Source organism: Labeo rohita, chromosome 9 (genome assembly GCF_022985175.1).
Source record: "Labeo rohita strain BAU-BD-2019 chromosome 9, IGBB_LRoh.1.0, whole genome shotgun sequence".
Classification (NCBI taxonomy): domain Eukaryota; kingdom Metazoa; phylum Chordata; class Actinopteri; order Cypriniformes; family Cyprinidae; genus Labeo; species Labeo rohita.
In genome coordinates this window covers 33,146,785-33,166,687 of record NC_066877.1, presented here as the reverse complement: position 1 = coordinate 33,166,687, position 19,903 = coordinate 33,146,785, and the positions used below count along the sequence as shown (strand labels likewise).

Below are 19,903 nucleotides of genomic sequence, written 5' to 3'. Positions count from 1 at the left end.
CTATCGTTCTATCTATCATTCTATCACTCTTTCTATATTTCTACTGTTCTATCTGTCATTTGTTCTATCTATCGTTCTATCTATCATCTATCTATCGTTCGTTCTATCGTTCTGTCTATCTATCTATTGTTCTGTCTATCTACTGTATCATATATCTATCTATCGATCATTCTATCTTTCTTCTGTTCTATCATTCCATCATTCTTTCGTTCATTCTATCTATCGTTTGTTCTATCTATCGTTTGTTCTATCATCTATCATTCTATCATATATCATCTATCGTTCTATCTATCATCTATCTATCGTTCATTCTGTCGTTCTATCTATCTATTGTTCTATCTATCTATCATATATCTGTCTATCTATCGTTCTATCATTCTAACGTTTGTTCTATCTTTCTATCTACCTATCATTCTATCTATCGTTCATTCTATCATTTGTCTATCGTTTGTTCTATCGTTCTATCTAGTTATCATTCTATCGCTCGTTCTATATTTCTACTGTTCTGTCTATCATTTGTTCTATCTATCATTCTATCTATCATCTATCTATCTATCGTTCATTCTGTCGTTCTATCTATCTATCATATATCTGTCTATCTATCGTTCTATCGGTCATTCTGTCTTTCTACTGTTCTATCTATCATTCTATCATTCTTTCATTCATTCTATCGTTTGTTCTATCTGTCTATCTATCTACCTATCATTCTATCTATCGTTCATTCTATCGTTCTATCATCTATCTATTGTTCTATCAATCGTTTTATCTTTCTATCGTTCTATCATTCTGTCGTTCGTTTTATCTATCGTTTGTTCTATCGTTCTTTTTATCTTTCATTCTATCTATCGTTCGTTCTATCATCTATCTTTCTATCTTTCATATATCTATCGTTCTATCAGTCGTTCTATCTTTCTATCGTTCTCTCATTCTTTCGTTCGTTTTGTCTATCATTTGTTCTATCGTTCTATCTAGCTATCATTCTATCGCTCGTTCTATATTTCTACTGTTCTGTCTATCATTTGTTCTGTCTATCGTTCTATCATCTATCTATCTATCGTTCATTCTGTCGTTCTATCTATCTATCATATATCTGTCTATCTATCTATCTATCGGTCATTCTGTCTTTCTACTGTTCTATCTATCATTCTATCATTCTTTCATTCATTCTATCGTTTGTTCTATCTGTCTATCTATCTACCTATCATTCTATCTATCGTTCGTTTTATCGTTCTATCATCTATCTTACGTTTTATCAATAGTTTTTTCTTTCTATCATTCTGTCATTCTATCTGTCGTTCGTTTTATCTATCGTTTGTTCTATCGTTCTTTTTATCTTTCATTCTGTCTATCGTTGTCTAGCTATCATTCTATCTATCTATTGTTTGTTCTGTTTCATTTGTTCTATCTAATCTATCATTCTATCATTCTATTTATCGTTAGTTCTATCTATCATCTATCTATCGTTCTATCATCTATATCTATCTATCTCTCTATCTATCTGTTATTCTAACTATTGTTTGTTCTAGCTATTGTTCTATATTTCGATCTATCATTCTATCATTCATTCTATCGTTCTATTTCTATCGTTCTATCTATCTGTCTGTTGTGCTGTCTATCATTCTATCATTCTGTCTGTCTATCTCTACAGCACAATAATATTAACAGTCCTGAAGTCAAAAAATAAAATGTCCATTTTTCATTTTGTCAAGGCCACTTTTAAAGGATGGATGCCCATTATGTATGCAGCAGTAGACTCTCGTGGTGTAAGTCTTTTTTTGATTGTCAATTTATAATTGCTTAAATTTGAAAATGAAGCACCATTCTTATAATGGTACCATACTGATGCATGTTGTCCTTCATCTCCGTTTCTGCAGTTATATGAGCAGCCAGAATATGAGGCGAATCTGTACATGTACCTCTATTTTGTCATCTTCATCATACTTGGAGCTTTTTTCACATTAAATCTCTTCATTGGCGTCATCATTGACAACTTCAATCAGCAGAAGAAAAAAGATAAGTAGCTATTTACTAAAAGTTTGACGACAAAGCCAGTGGCCTCTGATAGTATCTTGATCTAATGCTAGATTCCTGCACTGAAAATAAATTTGAATTAGAAATTGCTAGATAAAATTTCACAAATAATTACAAAGAACTAGTAACTAACACACTGAATGAAACATGAAAGCGTGAAATAGAAAGACTGAAATTGCGTTTTCTTGTAAAACATATACTCCAGTAATCTTTGTTTTATTTATTATTTCGAAAAATATGCATTGCTGTTCAAAAGTTGAACTGATTGGTAAGTGATTGGTAAGATTTTTAATGTAATCTCTTCTGCTCATCAAGGCTGCATTTATTTGATTAAAAAAACAGCAATATTGTGAAATATTATTACAATTTAAAATAACACTTCTATATTTCAATATACTTTAAAATATAATTTATATCTGTGATGCAAAGCTGAATTATTAGTGTCATTATTTCAGTCTTCAGTGTCACATGGACCTTCTAATATACTGATTTATTATCAGTGTTGGAAACACTTCCTTAATAGTTTTTGAAACCTGTGATACTTTTTTCAGGATTCTTTGATGAATAAAAAGTACAGCATTTATTTTAAATAGACATCTTTTCTAACAATATACATCTTTACCAAGACTTTTTTGTCAATTTAACACATCGTATAATAAAAGTATTGATTTCTATCAAAAAGAAAAAAAAGTACTGACCCCATTCTTTTGAACAGTAGTGTATATTATTAAAAAAAAGATTTCTATATTAAATAAATGCTGTTCTTTTTCATGTTTCGTTTATAAGATAAACCCAAAAAAGAATGATTTCTGAAGGATCATGTGAGACTGAATACTGGAGTAACGACTGAAGAAAATTCAGCTTTGCCTCACAGAAATAAATTATGTTTTAAGTATATTAAAATAGAAAATCATTGTTTTAAATTGCAATAATATTACACAATATTACTGTATTTTTTCTACATTTTTTAATCAAATAAGTGCAGCCTTAATGAGCATATGAAATGTCTTTACAAACATAAAAAACTGTACAGATACCAAATGTTTGAACGGCACTGTGTATTTACTTTGTGCGCTCATATGGATGCATATTTTGGATAGTAAAATCGAGGCTGCCCTGATTTTCATTCCAAAATGATCTTTCTGTTTTCTGTCTTTACTTTGGAGGTCAAGATATTTTCATGACAGAAGAGCAGAAGAAATACTACAACGCTATGAAGAAGCTCGGCTCAAAGAAACCTCAAAAACCCATTCCAAGGCCAAAAGTAAGCACTTCTTTAAAAAATAACTGCTGTTAAGATAAAAATTACCAGCGCTTTTGTTGTATGGAATATAGCAGCTCAAACAGAGCAAAAAGAGTTCATTTTCCCTTTAAACCATCTTTTCTTGTTTTATCTTCTCATTTATTTCAGAACAAGATCCAAGGATTCATCTTTGACCTTGTAACTAGACAGGCCTTTGACATTTTCATTATGGTCCTCATCTCACTCAACATGGTCACTATGATGGTGGAGACGGAAGATCAGTCCACAAAAATGACCAACGTGCTGTACTGGATCAATATTGCATTCATTGTGCTCTTCACCAGCGAATGCGTGCTAAAGATGTTTGCGCTACGTCAGTACTTCTTCACCATCAGCTGGAACGTATTCGACTTTATCGTTGTCATCCTGTCTATAGCTGGTAAGGTCTGCATATAACTTGCAAAAATTTCTTGAATATATCTTGTTTAAAGGCCCACTGAAGTGCCTTGATGACGTAATTTCAACTGAAACAGGAAGACGGGGCTGGACATAACGAGCAGGCCCCGCCTCCTTTTTAAAATAACCAATAGTGTTCCATTTATATCTGCTCGGGCCAGAGCCATTAAGCTCAATAAAGCCGCATTTGACAGCTTATGACAGCCACGGTCTAATAGATTACCCCCTAGATTCAATATGAAACTCTTACTAAAACAAAATAGTGATCATAATCATGCTGAGGCTGCATAGTTTTAAAAGTTAAAATATATGAAGAGTTTATTTGCAAAAAACGATAAATGCCACTTTCAAAAAAATGAAATGGCGTGCATTATTTTCCACACATAGTGCGATCTAAACCCTAAACATGTTGTGTCAAAAAAGCCGGTATTGTCCATTTTCAAGGCATCGCGGGTTTACGTTTTACTGCAGAAGCCGACAAGCACCCTTGTTGTTTGTGTACAGAAGCCGATAAGTCCATTTTAGCGAATCAGCAAGCTGTATTTAGGTCAGGTGACAAGGCAGCAAACCTGTGATATTTTCTTCGGGGCGTAAAAGGAAATAAAAGCTGAAACTTTTTCACAGAACCTTGCTAAAGCACGTTACAATGGTAAGGGAAAAGCTGCTCTGTGTACTGCGTGTAATCACCATACAGTCTATGATCACAACAACAAAGCTTGCCAGGCATCTACATTGTCAGCTGATGAGATTACAAAGATAAAACGAGTGTTTTTTTTTTGTTTTTTTTTAACTTACATAAACATACTTTCAATTAACTTACCTGTATTTTCAAAAATCATGTTTTTTCATTGTGCATTTCAGTTAATCTCAATCAAGCTGCAGCTGGGTTATTTTGATTAGGTAAAAAATAACTAAAAAAAAACAGATAACTAACAATAAAAACATAGTAACATAAAAAACATGATTTTTGAACATTTAAAAAAAATGGAGTTATGTTTCTACAAATAAACTCTTCATTATATTCCTTTTGTTGTTGTTAATAGCAACATGAAGTGCATTAAACATTACATTAACTCAAGGTTTCCCAAACTTGGGTGAAAAGCTAATAATTAAAAAAAAAAAGTAAAATCATAAAAATGTTATATTAAAATAAATATTTTTAAAAGCTATAAAAATAAAACAGTCACTTAAAGATATGAAATATTTTAGTTTTAGTTTACCTACGTGTCATAGAAACATGACGTAATGGCAGAAAAACATGAACATGCAAATGTGATACTTAATTATTTAAAATCTCAGGGGTACTTCAAAAATATATTAACAGAGGATCAGATGACAAAAAAATTCATGAATCTGTGCATTTTAATGTGTTTAAAAGACACAAACCTTTAACCTACAGAGTGATAATTCAAGTAAAAATCAATGTGTTCATCAGTAGTTCTTCTTAAAACTGAAATGATTTTTGTAAATCCAGCGGTCAAATGCTGTGTCGCCACCTAACTAATAATGACTGATCTTTGTGTGAATGTCCCTAAAACTGGAAGACTTTTTGAGTGTATATAAGCACTAGGCTATTTTATAAAGGAAATGTTTGAATATGAAAAAGGAGAATTAAAGAGAATCAATAAATTATCATTTATTGCTATTGTGTAAATAATATGTAATCATGTAGTCCAAAAAAAGTAACTTTATTCTGATTACGAGTATTTTAAAATGTAATTTAATCTAATTACAAGTACTTATTTTTTGGAATCTGATGACATAATACAGATTACATGTAATCACCTAGCTCTGCTTTTGAACATAAGAAAGTGCTGTTTCAACATTCGTTTACCTCTTGTCGTTGCAGGCATGTTCCTGGCACAAGTCATTAAGAAGTACTTTGTCTCGCCCACCTTGTTCCGCGTCATTCGCCTCGCCCGGATCGGCCGCGTACTGCGTCTCATCCGAGGCGCCAAGGGAATACGGACCCTTCTGTTCGCGTTGATGATGTCACTTCCTGCCCTTTTCAACATCGGACTCCTTCTCTTTCTTGTCATGTTCATCTACGCCATCTTCGGCATGTCCAACTTCGCCTACGTTAAAAAATCGGACGGCATCGATGACATGTTCAACTTCGAGACGTTCGGCAACAGCATGTTGTGCTTGTTTCAGATCACCACCTCGGCAGGCTGGGACGGCCTTCTGGCGCCCATGTTAAATACCAATGAACCCGACTGCGACCCGAATAAAACCTTCCCTGGCAGCGAGGCGACTTCGGAAAGGAAAGGCGACTGCGGGAACCCGCCCATTGGGATTTTCTTCTTCGTCAGCTACATCATCATATGCTTCCTGATCGTGGTGAACATGTACATCGCCGTCATCCTGGAGAACTTCAGCGTGGCCACCGAGGAGAGCGCCGAGCCTTTGAGCGAAGACGACTTCGATAGGTTTTACGAGGTTTGGGAGAAGTTCGACCCGAAGGCCACGCAGTTCATGGAGTACGACAAGCTGTCCGACTTCGCCAATTCTCTGGATCCGCCTCTGCGAATACCCCAGCCCAACCGGCTGCAGCTGATGTCCATGGATTTGCCGATGGTGAACGGCGAACGCATCCACTGTCTGGATATCTTGTTCGCGTTCACCAAACGTGTTCTCGGGGAAGGTGGTGAGATGGACATCCTTCGTGGACAAATGGAAGACCGATTCATGGCCTCCAACCCCTCGAAGTCCTCTTACGAGCCCATCACCACAACCCTGCGTAGGAAGCATGAAGATATGTCTGCTGCGATCATCCAGAGAGCCTTCAGGAGTCACTTGGTCCGACATAGTATGAAGAAGGTCCGTAACGTCCACAGAGAGACCAGGCAGCAAAACGGGAGAGTCCCGAGTAAAGCGTCTGTTGACAATGATAAGTGCAACGATAGCAGCGGTTCGGAAGACTCCGGCGCAACGCCCGTCATGTCCTCTCCGCCGTCGTACAATAGCCTGTCGCAGAACGGCACAAACAAATACGAGAAGGACAAACATGAGAAGGAAGTGGAAGACAAAGGTAACGGAGTTTAGAGTAGCATTGCGAACAATTGTTTACAAGTTTTACTTCAAGTTATTTGTCAGGGTCACGTGACCTTGTCTGTTTGATGTGGATGTCTATGCCATACTGCCTGAGCATACTTGAACTTTGTGCCTATTCTGGAGCTGTGATTAACACGAGTTAGGCAGTGAAGCTGCTACTCCTGACCTGTTTCACTCGCCGGCGAAAATGGCGATGGACCAAATGTCATTGTTTGTCTAAGTGTTCTGATGCGTTTTCTTTGTGTGTTGTTTGGAGATGCATCCAGTGTCTTGCATTTAGAGATGAAGTGTGTCTATATATATATATATATATATATATATATATATATAAAATAGATAGATAGTAATAATTTCACCAATAAAAGACCACCAATAAAAGATTCATTGTAATATTGCAAATTACAAACTTTCCATTCATCAAAGTATGCAGAAAAGCAATGCATCATGGTTTCAACAAACATATTAAGTAGCACAACTGTTTTCAATATTATTAATACATAATGTTAGTAAGAAACAGCAACAAATCAGCATATTAGTATGATTTCTAAAGGATCATGCGACATTGAACACTGGAGTAATGATGCTGAAAATTTAGTTTTGCATCACAGGAATAAATTGCATTTTAAAATATATTCAAATAGAAAGCAGTTATTTTAAACTGTAATAATATTTCACATTATTGCTGTTTTTACAGTATTTTTAATTAAGTAATTAAAGAATATGAGAGACTAACACTCTTATATATAGTTGAAGTCAAAAGTTTAGATACTCCTTACAGAATTTGCATAATGTTAATTATTTTACCAAAATGCATGTTATTTTTTATTTAATACTGACCTGAATAAAATGTTTCACATAAAAGACATTTACATATAGTCCAGAAGAGAAAATAATAGTTGAAATTATAAAAATAACCTGTGCAAAAGTTTGCATACACTTTTTCTTAATACGGTGTTGTTACCTGAATGATCCACAGCTGTGTTTTGTTTTTTTTAAGTGATAGTTGTTCATTATAGTCCCTTGTTTTTCCTGAACAGTTAAACTGCCTGCTGTTCTTCAGAAAAACCCTTAAGGCCCCACAAATTCTTTGTTTTTCAGCATTTTTGTGTATTTGAATCCTTTCCAACAATGACTGTATGATTTTGAGATCCATCTTTTCACACTGAGGACAACTGAGGGACTCATATGCAACTATTACAGAAGGTTCAAACTCTCAATGATGCTTCAAAACAATGCATTAAGGGGTGTAAACTTTTGAACAGAATGAAGATGTGTACATTTTTCTTATTTTGCCTAAATATCATATTTTTTCCATTTAGTACTGCACTTCAGAAGCTGAAGAAGATACTTGCGTGTTTCCCAGAAGACAAAATCAGTCAAATTTAGCCTAATCTTCAAATTCTAAAAGTTTTCACCCCCTGGCTCTTTTGCATTGTGTTTCCTTCTGGAGCATCAGCGTTTGAACTTTCTGTAATAGTTGCATATGATTCCCTTTGGTTTCCTCAGTGTGAAAAGATCTCAAAATCATACAGTCATTGTTGAAAAGAGTTCAAATACACAAAAATGCACACCTTTTTGCATCATCACTGTGATATTTAAAATATCAGCTAATTTTTTTATTGCCAACAAATAAAAAACTAATATACTATATACTTAATATATCACCCAGCCCTATTTACTGAAAAACAGTCCAAAAAAACAGGCAAATAGTTATTTAGTGGTTTAAAGTGATCCATGATGGTAAATGCAGCTACACCCTTAAGTGAATTAATTTCCACTAATTTGAATGGGAATGTTTGGCGCTTCTTTTGCTGCAGAAATGACACACTTCCTCTTTAATTGCCTTTTTTTTCATTAGTTTGTGTTTGAGAGACTTTTATGCTTGTTTTTATGTTTGTTTGTTTTTAAGTGAGATTTGTTGTGAGGTTGAGTTCTCCTATGTTACTTGAGACAGAGTTGATGTATTTTTTTTCTCCTATTGACTGTTGCCGACCACCGTTGCGGTCGGCTGTTGTCAACACACGTGTAATTATAGTTGCATGACAGCTCACCTGTAGTCATACAAGTTTCCCACTCAGTATTTCCGAATGGCTCAGTGCCTCTCAGGTCTCTCTTCAACACGCTAGAAAGCCATTCGCACACGTGCCTTCCCTACTCGAGAGCTTGCAGCAAACACCTTCCTTAAAACCTCAAGACTTCTGTCACATGCTGAACTGTGAAACCTGTCTGATTTCAGCCTTTCCTGTAGCCGCCTCACTGATATTGCACTTAAAAGGACTAGTTCACCCAAAAATGAAGAGTTTGTGTGAAAACGTACTCACCCACAGGCCATCCAAGATGTAGATGAGTTTGTTCGTCAGAACAGATTTGGAGAATTTAGCATTACATGACTTGCTCACCAATGGATGTGAATGGGTGCCATCAAAATCCAAACAGCTGATAAAAACATCACAATAATCCACAAGTAATCCACGCCACTCCAGTCCGTCAAGTAACATCTTGAGAAGCCAAAAGCATTACATCACTTGCTCACCAATGGATGTGAATGGGTGCCGTCAGAATGAGAGTGCAAACAGCTGATAAAACATCACAATAATCCACAAGTAATCCACACCATTCCAGTCCATCAATTAACATCTTAAGAAGCCAAAAACATTACATCATTTAGCATTACATGACTTGCTCACCAGTCGATGTGAATGGGTGCCGTCAGAATGAGAGTCCAAACAGCTGATAAAAACATCACAATAATCCACAAGTAATCCACACCACTTCAGTCCATCAGTTAACATCTTGAGAAGCCAAAAGCATTACATCATTTAGCATTACATGACTTGCACACCAATGGATGTGAATGGGTGCCGTCAGAATGAGAGTGCAAACATCTGATAAAAACATCACAATAATCCACAAGTAATCCACACCCTTCCAGTCCATCAATTAACATCTTGAGAAGCCAAAAGCTCTGTGTTTAAAAAACAAATCCAACATTAAGACATTTTCTGGCTACAGTTTGAGTCCATAATACATAATATTGCTTTCTCCAGTGGAAAAGTCGTCTTGTCTGAATCAGGAGAGAAATATGCATAGATCAAGCACTATTAATCAAGTGAAAACTGTCCAAAACTGGAGTGTAGTGGATTATTAAAATGTTTTTTTATCAGCTGTTTGGACTCTCATTCTGACGGCACCCATTCACTCCATTGGTGAGCAAGTGATGTAATGCTTCATTTCTCCAAATCTGGTGAAGAAAAAAACTCATCTATATCTTGGATGACCTGAGGGTGAGTAAATTTTCAGCAAGTTTTAATTTTGGGGTGAACTGTTTCTTTAACAAAGCCTTTAGAGATCTGTTCTCATCTTCTTCACTTCTGCATCGTAGCGGGATTCATCAATGGTTGTGAATCGATTTTTGTATATGAACTCTTTGACCTTGTCTTAAGCCAAAACTTCATCTTTCAGCATTGACGTCTTTGCATTTTTAAAGATTTCTCTCAAAAACGGTTCTTCATATGTGTACATATTTTGTAGGAATATGCAATCTGTTACATAATTTCTATAATGCATAAATTATGGATTATAATCTATATAGGGAATGTGAAAGAAGGCTGTATGCATCATAAAAGCTAAAACACAAGTTATATGGGAAATATAACCATTTTTGATTATGTCGAAGCTAAAATGTTATTGTGAAATATAGCTATTTTTATTTGTTTTTATAAACAACATGGAGAAATACAGAAATGCACCACTTGCTGCATATTTCACCACCAATGAAGATTCCAGTTCTATATGTTTCTGTTATCAATGTTAGCCGACGGGTTGTTTGACATGCGTCTGAACGATGACTAAAGACCGATGGGATAGTGTGTATTTGTTTACATTTTTATAGTTATGAATGTTATCATTACATTTCGTTTCATGTCAGAGACTCTTGTTCCACATAAACACAGTCGTAAGTGTAACTGCTCCATGTGAATGTGACATGTATTGAGAAAATGAATTCTAGGTATATTATGAATTTATATGAGACGAATATCAAAATAGCATAACACATAAATCACTAGCTTTTATATGCATCATGCTTGTAGTCTGTGAGTTAAAATGCATGCGAGACATTGCTATGGATCAGTTCTTTAAGCTAAAAGAATAAACTCATCACATACCTCACACCTGCTAGAACTCTGTGTATTCACTATTTTATTTATTTAGTTTGGATTACTCTTGCAAGATCATGTGACACTGAAGACTGGGGTAATGATGCTGAAAATTCAGCGTTGCATCACAGGAATAAATTGCATTTTAAAATATGTTCAAATAAAAAGCAGTTATTTGAAATGGTAATAATATTTCACAATATTACTGTTTTTACTGTATTTTTCATTAAATAAATGCAAGCTTGGTGAGCACCAGAGACTTCTTTTAAGAACATAAAAAATAAAAATTAAATAAATAAAATCCAAACTGCAAATGCAAAAGTAATGATTGTTTTCAAACACGTTTCCACCTCAGAACTGTGTAAAAAAAAAAATCAAGTCAAGTTGAGACGTTTTAGTTCTAGCAGAAACATTTCAGATCTACTTGGCAACGCTGACTGTTTGCTCTAAGTGATGATTCCTCTAAATGTATTCACATTTTACAGCATCTATACGCCCTGATGTCTGTTCGTAAACACATAGTGATGTTTCTCAGGCAGAGAGCGATGTTTTATGGACACGACTCTGGTCTCAAGTGACTGTCCGCTCTAATTAGGAGCACATTAGGAGCTCCTGTAACTTCAGTCCTGAGCATTTCAACTCCACCACAATCAACATTAGACCTGATCCACTTCCGCAAAACACCACAGTTTCTCTGCTAATGAGCTTTTATGTGAAAAAGCCTCATTTTGTTGTCCTCTGAGGTTCTGTGTGTGAGTGCACGTTTCTGACCACACATATTATCATCTAATGCTTCTGTTTGATTTAAAGGCCTAGTAGAAAATGTCAGTTTTATTTATTTAGTTTATATATACATATATGTTGTTTTGCATTAATACAAAAAATCTGAATTGTTTCAGTCAAGAAAATAATAATGCTTCTTCTTCTTCTTCTTCTTCTTGTTTTCTAAATTATTATTATTATTATTATTATTATTATTATTATTATATCATTGTTGGTTAAAATATATTTTTATTCTTCACAGTCTAATTATATAATAATAATACTAATTTAAAAATATATATTTTTACCTAAACAATGACATTTATAATAATATAATTTTATTTAATAATTGTATGTATTGTTTTCATATATTATTATTATTATTTTGTCAATGTAGCTTTATTTTTTATAAAAAATAAGAATCACAATTAATTTGTATTGCTAGAATTTTATTAATAATAATAATAATAATAATAATAATAATAAATTCATCAATATTAATCATTTTAAAATATATATATATGTTTTTTACCTAAACAGTAATATTTACAATAATATGATTTTCTGATTGTTATTATTGTTGTTGTCATTATTATTATTATTATTATTATTATTATTTCAATGTCAATTTAAGTACAAAAAAACAATTAAAAATGTTGTATCACTGCAATTTATTATTATTATTAGTTGTTGTTATTGTCGTCTTTATTGTTTTTATATTGTTACTATTATTATATCAATGTTGGTAAATATATATATATTTATTCTTTATCTTCATAATCCAATGATAATAGTAAAAATAATACTAATAATAATAATAATAATAAATTAATCAATATTAATCAGTTAACAATTATAAGATTTTTACCATACACTGACATACAATTATATTTTTATTCTTTATCTTCACAGTCTAATGATAAAATAATAATAATAATAATAACAATAATAATAAATTCCTCAATATTAATCAGTTCAAATATATTATATTTTACCTAAACTTTGAATTTATATTTTATTGCTTTTATGTATTGTTATAATTTTATTATTATTATTATTATTATTATTATTATTATTTTTTTTTTTTTCTTTATTGTTTTCTATATTATTATTATTATTATTTCAATGTCAATGTTGGTAAAAGATAAGAATTACAATTTTATTATTTATTGCCACAATTAATAATAATAATAATAATAATAATACAATAATACTAATAATTATTATTATTATTATTATTATTATTATTATTATTATTATTATTATTATTATTATTATATTGTTGTTGTTGTTGTTGTTGTATTTGTGGTTGCAAGAATAATATTTTTTTCCCTACATTAGCATTTATATATAATTTCCAGAAGACTCCCAGAATCATGATTATAAGAAAAATGAAATCAATAATTCATTGAAACCCAGGATTCATTACTAAACACATATACTGAAGAGCGCATTTGGCCACAAAATACATCCGAATAGATCATCAAGACAATCTGTCTCTACGTGATTCAGAAACTGCTGGCTGGAATCTATTAGGACTTGATTAATTATTAATCTGAGATCTCAGATGAGCTCTTATCTGCAGATGACTCAATCTCCAGCCTGGCATACAGGGAAGAAAAAAAAAGATCTTTTTCTAGTTATTCAATAAAACTCCCTCAGCATTCTCGTTTTTCACCACACCACGCCCTGTTACCGTGTCATTTGTGGTGTTTATTTCCGTTTTCCGCTAATGGTCATTTTAGATAATGCAGAATAATTCGGTTAGATTCAGAGACTGCCTCTCATCTGAGCCCATCAGTAAGACAATAACTTAATAATTTAAGAAAAACACAATTAAGCAAGTGGCCAAAACCAAGACGTTTCCTTACGAGAGCCACAAGACGAGCCGCAGCAGCGCAGATGGTGTAGTGGGCCGAGTCCAGTCAGTATATTTGCCGAAGCTAATGGCCTCGTAATCGGACGACCCAGGAAGCTCTGCTCCAGACGCTTATTCAAATGAAAAGTGATGCTGCAGTTTCTCCCGCGCTGTTGCTTAGTAACGTAACATCACTTACGTTCATGTAGTTACAGTGTTTGCAAGGCAGAACCGCACTCCTGTTCCTTCAGTGACTCTGGTCGGGGCTTGTTTTAAATCTTATACGTTATGTATACTTTCAGAAATTATAGAAATGAATACTTTTATTTAGCAAGGATGCTTTAAATTGATCCAAAGTGATGAGAAAGACATTTATAATGTTACAAAAGATTTCTATTTCAGATAAATGCTGTTCTTCTGAACTTTCTGTTCATCAAAGAAACCTGAAAAAATTCTGCTCGGCTGTTTTCAACATAATAATTAAAAAAATGTTTTTTGAGCTGCAAATCAGAATATTAGAATGATTTCTGAGCTAATGATTATATAAAAAAATTCTGCTTTGAAATCACAGGAATAAATTACATTCTAAACTATATTCAAATAGAAAAGAGTTATTTTAAATAGTAAAAATATTTCAGAATTTGACTGTTTTTACTGTACTTTGAATCAAATAAATGCAGGTTTGGTGACCAGAAGAGACGTCTTTAAAAAATCATTAAAAATCTTACTGTTCAAAAACTTTTGACTGGTAGTGTACATTGATAGAATGTTAAGGGAGACATCTCATTTGCATACTGAATTCTGATTGGTCGTCTTTCTTATGGTCATTTGAATACTGTATGCTGATTGGTTTTGTCTTCTTTGCATATTTAGAATTGTTTATTATAGTGTTTATATAATTCTTTATTATTTATTATTATATTAGCTTCTAATACACTAATATAATATACTATATGTGACCCTGGACCACAAAACCAGTCATCAGGGTCATTTTTTTTTTATTGAGATTTACACATAATAAGTAAATCAGCTTTCCACTGATGTGTGGTTTGTTAGGATAGGACAATATCTGTCCGAGATACAACTATTTGAAAATCTGGTGCAAAAAAAAATCAAAATATTGAGAATCCGCATTTAAAGTTGTTCAAATGAAGTTCCTAGCAATACTAAATAAAAATTAGGTTTTGAAATATTTATGGTATGAAATTTACAAAATGTCTTCATGGAACATGATCTTTACTTAATGATTTTTGACATAAAAGAAAAATCAATCATTTTGACCCATACAATGTATGTTTTGAGTCACATATATGTATATGCTAACCAGTGTTGGGAAGGTTACTTTGGAAATGTAATAGGTTACAGAATACATAAAATGTAATAAGTAGTGTAACTTTTCAATTACTTTATTAAAGTAATGTAACTTATTACATTTGATTACTTTTTGATTACTTTTCTAAATTTCTAATATTTTCGATTGTTAATCATTTTGAAACATTTAAACCAGGCAGAGCTAATCTCACAGCAACACTGATTACTGTCAGACTTTCAAAATCCTTTCAAAATTAAGATAATAATAAGTAAGGGATAATATACATCTTTATTATGCAATAACAACTTCCTGGATGTACATTATCCCACTTATTACACAGCTGTTGCCACAAAAGTAAATAATTAGACATGAAACACTGATCTGAGTTGGAATATTTGAACACAAAGCTTCCATGAAGAAATCAGTTGCTAGCAAGCATCAAGTTCAAACTAGACAAACATTTAAGGGATACAGTGCAGTCATACCACTTTTATTACACAACATTTCACCACATAAATAATTAAGTGCTAGTACTTACAGTACTAGTTTATTAGTTTATCTTATAATCCATTACAGTGTACAAAACAAAATGGCAGCAGCTGCGTTTGTATGAAAGAATAAAGCGAGTCCACGACACCAGGATAACAGAATTAAGAAATTGTACACATAATATTGAATTGAGTTTAAATTTTTTATGTGCTAACCAAACACAAAGCTTCCACCAAGAAAAAACTATCCAACCTATAGCGCCGACTTAAATTGCCCGGATAAGTCCATGTTATTAGCTTTTACCAGTTGTTATTGGGGAATAATGTACTTTGGAATGTCATGACTGACCAATCAGAATCAAGCATTCCACAGAGCCGTGTAATAATTTAATTTAAAGCACAGCCACCACAAATTCAGACTTATTTACTCTAAGATCATTCTGAGGTTAAATACAGATTTGAGATCATAACAAGAAATAGTTTAATAGCTATGAAACTGGTTTTGAAATCAAATGTTTGCATAGTTATGAAACACTGGGATCTAACAATGCCTTGGAAAAAAAAAAAAAATCTTAAGAAATAAAGTATATGCATAAACCCAATAGGAAATAAAACAGTTATCGAATAAGCATGTGTCCTATTCTGTGTGCTAAACTCCTGAAACATTGCAATTTATGAAAGAAGTCAATTAAATCTGTATGTGGGTGTGCTTGTGAAAAAATTCAGATGTAACCCCCTTTGCAATCATTAACATTTTCAGAAGTAACTGTAATTTAATTACACATTTTTTTCTCAGTAACTGTAACTAATTACAATTATATTTATTTTTATTTTATTTTATTTTTTATTTTTTTCAAAACATGGTCTTCAGTGCATTTGTTTGATCAAAAATACAGTAAAAAAAAAGTGTTAAAAAAAAGTAATATTGTGAAACATTACATATATTTTAAAATGTAATTTATTCCTGTGATCAAAGATGAATTTTCAGCATCATTACTCCAGTCTTCAGTGTCACATGATCCTTTAGAAATCAGTCTAATATGCTGATTTGCTTAGTGTTATCTTTGTTGAAAACAGAATATTGGAAGTTCAAAAGAACAGCATTTATTTGAAATAACATCTTTTGTAACATAAATGTCTTTACATTCACTTTTGATTAATTTTGCTGAATTAAAGTATTAATTTCTTTTAAAAGACTTAAAAAAGCAATTTAATGCTTAATGACTGATGAATGTCAAATCCCGCTTATTAAAGTTTTATCCCTCATATTCAATGATGCATTTAAATATTGATTCATTTTAATATCCCTTTACTGATTTTCACTTATATTTTATTAAAAGGCCTATGCAACCTTTTGAGATTTAAATAATAGTGCTATTGACGGTGGCCTTACAATATGTCCTGTGGAGGTCACCAGACTGATCGATGAGGATAACTACAGGAAAACCACAACTGCTGTAAGACACATCCAGCAAATGGAGCTGAGAGGAGCTTCTGAGCAGAAGACTTATAAGATAAGGTTTGAGAATGTTCTTTAAGGAGCTGTTGTAAATGTGTAAGAGCACTCACTGCGCTATTGATCAGAGCCCGGGCTGTCTGAGTAATTGCGTATATTGGCCTAAACGTGTTAAAGTGCTTTTGACACTGAGGTCATAAAAGCACAACATCTTTGCCAGCAGCTAATCTTCTCATTGTGTTTCCATCCACGTATTTGTATGGAAATTTTAGGGGTTTGCATTGAAACCACTGAATGGGAACAGCATGTTTTGAATTGTTAAAGTAATAGTTCACCCAAACATAAAAAATTGCTGAAAATGTACTCACCCTGGGGTAATTCCAAGATTTAGATGAATTTGTTTCTTCATTAGATTCTGAGAAATGTGGCATTACATCACTTGCTCACCAACGGATTATCAGTGTGAATGGGTGCCGTCAGTCTAAACAGCTGATATAAACATCACAATAACCCACAAGTAATCCACACCACTCCAGTCCATCAATTAATGTCTTGTAAATTAGAAACATTTTGAACATTCATAGAACACTCCGAAATAGTGTTTTCATAATGTGAACGTTTTAAAAACTTTTTTTAAAAACAGAGTTCCTGTTCTTGATTCTGATTGGTGGAGCCCACTGATCTATAGCCGCATTCTAAGCTGTTGTAAATTACTCTACAAACATACACCTTTGTTTATGTTTGTGTGTTGCTAAGCAACCGCTTTGTTGCAATCACAACTGTTTCTGAGGAACTACATTGTTTGGCGGAAGAATAATGTTTTTATTAATATCATTACACTTGCTCTGTTTTATTTTGTGAAACCTTACTACGTATATGGAATAACCGTTTTATAAAAGCAATAAGCCCCATGAAGCCATGGTTTACAGTGAATTTATAACAGCAGTCATGCCTAACAATGCCCTTTAGCTGTGTTAAATTCATTGCAAACCACGGCTTCTTGGGGCTTATTGCTTTATTAGAAAATACGTTTTTAGCTGGGTTTGCCTCTACAGATCGTGTGATTGTATAACTGGACTAATGATGACTAACTAATCATTTGGAATAATTACCTTTTAAAACTGTCTCATCTCATTATCTGGCTTATTTTCCAAAAGTAATCAGTTTTCTTTGAATTTGCGAGACCTCCCATTCATTAGGTAAATAAATATGAATAATAAAGTAGGCCTACAGTAAATGGTAAAACAATTTGTGCTATGAACCAGTGTTTTTATGATTCTAATGAATTAATATAAGATAACAAATAGAGGGTTTGCATTTACATTACAGTTTGATCAGTTACCCAGATGCATGATCATATTGGAGATACTCGGATGTAAACAACAGCAATGATTGCACGGTTAATGTACTGAATACTTTGCTCTGCTAATTTATGCTGTGTAAACCATGGGGAAAACATGTGGAAGCTGCTAAATCATATAGAGAAGGACTTAGTAAGCAGAAAAGGGTGCAATAATTTGACAAACTCAAACTTAATAAAGTTAACAGGTGGTACAGATACATACAAACAGTATTGCTTAATATGATTAGCCTAATATTTCATCCAACCTGATTGGAAATGATAAAAACAAACACAAATGTTGTCAAGATTCTTGCTATGGAAATCCTAGTTCAGTTTGGTTAGCAACAAAAGCCTTTTGTTCCTCAGACAATTTTTGCACTCTTCTCCTTAATGCGTTATAACTTTTAGCAGTCTATAGTACTCCACATGTTTTTCCTTGTCCAGACGATTAGTACAGTCCAAAACATGACAATAACTGACAATTTTCAGCAGCAATAATGAGCAAAATTTGCAAGTTTCGCTCAGTTCAGTGGCAGTGTTTACATTCAGTGCCGCCAATATGGCGGATTGATGACGCGTCATGAAAACACACGTTTGGAATATTAAATACCGTTAGAAAAATGGACTGTGAAACCGGAATTCTCGCACACTGTTTTTCTGTTACAGCAAGTTGAAGCGACTCAAATAATGTGATATTTAGCCACTGCAATGTTAATTTTACCCACCAAAAACATGTATTTTACTCCTCAGGACACGATTTTTACTGGGGGATCCCCCGAAAATGATTGGGCTAGCTTTGGGCTAGTTTTGAGTAACAATTGGGCAGGTTTTGCTATGAAAACCTGGCAACCCTCCTCGCCTGTTCTTACTTGCTATGAACGATTTTTAAAACGTAATCAACCTTGGTGTAAACACGCTTTTAAATGCTCCGTTATAAAGAATTTCCAGTTCCTTTTACGTCCCTGGTGAAAAAACCAGCATATGCTGGTAGGTATGTTTTGATGCTGGTTTAAGCTGGTCCTTTGCTGGTTTATGCTGGTCTTTAGCTGGTTAAGGACCAGCATGAACCAGCAAAGGACCAGCTTAAACCAGCATCAAAACGTACCTACCAGCATATGCTGGTTTTTTCACCAGGGGTGCACAGAATCGAATGCGTTTCTCATTAGTCCAGGATACAAACCTCCTCAAAGTCATTCAAAACGGAGCCTGGCACATTTACATATGATGAGTATCACTAACAGACCGCCATGTGCGGACAGCAGCCTGATCATTGTGCGTTTGATGACTGCTGCTGCTGCTAATGATTATCTGTCAGTGTGTATATGGAACGGGGCAGGACGCACGGCCCCGTGTGTTTAGACTGGGACCAGGGCTGAGGACGCCGGCGTCCGGGACAAACCCAGGGCTGATTTACACGATCAATGAGCTCAAACTGTGTTGTGTAACCCTGAGTTTCTCATTAAGGCTGATGAGGATGAGAGCACATTTCCATTTCGCATGCTGTGTGGACGATATGAACTGGACAGCAGGAGTCAAACGTACTGTATGGCCTCTAATTGAGAGTTTATTACATTACTCACACACCAAAAACTTTAATTAACCTCTCAAACCTGTATGTATCTATATCTATATATTTTGTACAAAAGTTTTCAAATCAGCAGGATCAGGATGTGACTCTGAAATAATGATGTTGAAAATTCAGCTTTGTATCACAGGTATAAATTACATATTAAAACATGTTCAA

At 33.6% G+C, this 19,903-nt stretch overlaps 1 protein-coding gene across 2 annotated transcripts in view; it reads left to right on the top strand.

Moving 5' to 3' along the window:
* The window catches only part of scn1laa (sodium channel, voltage-gated, type I-like, alpha), a 65,336-nt gene extending 54,270 nt beyond the window's left edge, over positions 1 to 11,066 (top strand). The window contains exons 23-27 of one of the 2 annotated variants that reach the window (XM_051119210.1): positions 1,710 to 1,763; positions 1,875 to 2,012; positions 3,191 to 3,295; positions 3,443 to 3,713; positions 5,580 to 11,066. In XM_051119210.1, coding sequence (XP_050975167.1) covers positions 1,710 to 1,763; positions 1,875 to 2,012; positions 3,191 to 3,295; positions 3,443 to 3,713; positions 5,580 to 6,775 — 1,764 coding nt within the window. In that variant the 3' untranslated portion in view covers positions 6,776 to 11,066. The remainder of the gene's footprint in view (positions 1 to 1,709; positions 1,764 to 1,874; positions 2,013 to 3,190; positions 3,296 to 3,442; positions 3,714 to 5,579) is intronic. The other variant, XM_051119211.1, reaches the window with a different exon arrangement.
* The last annotated feature ends 8,837 nt before the right edge of the window (positions 11,067 to 19,903 follow it).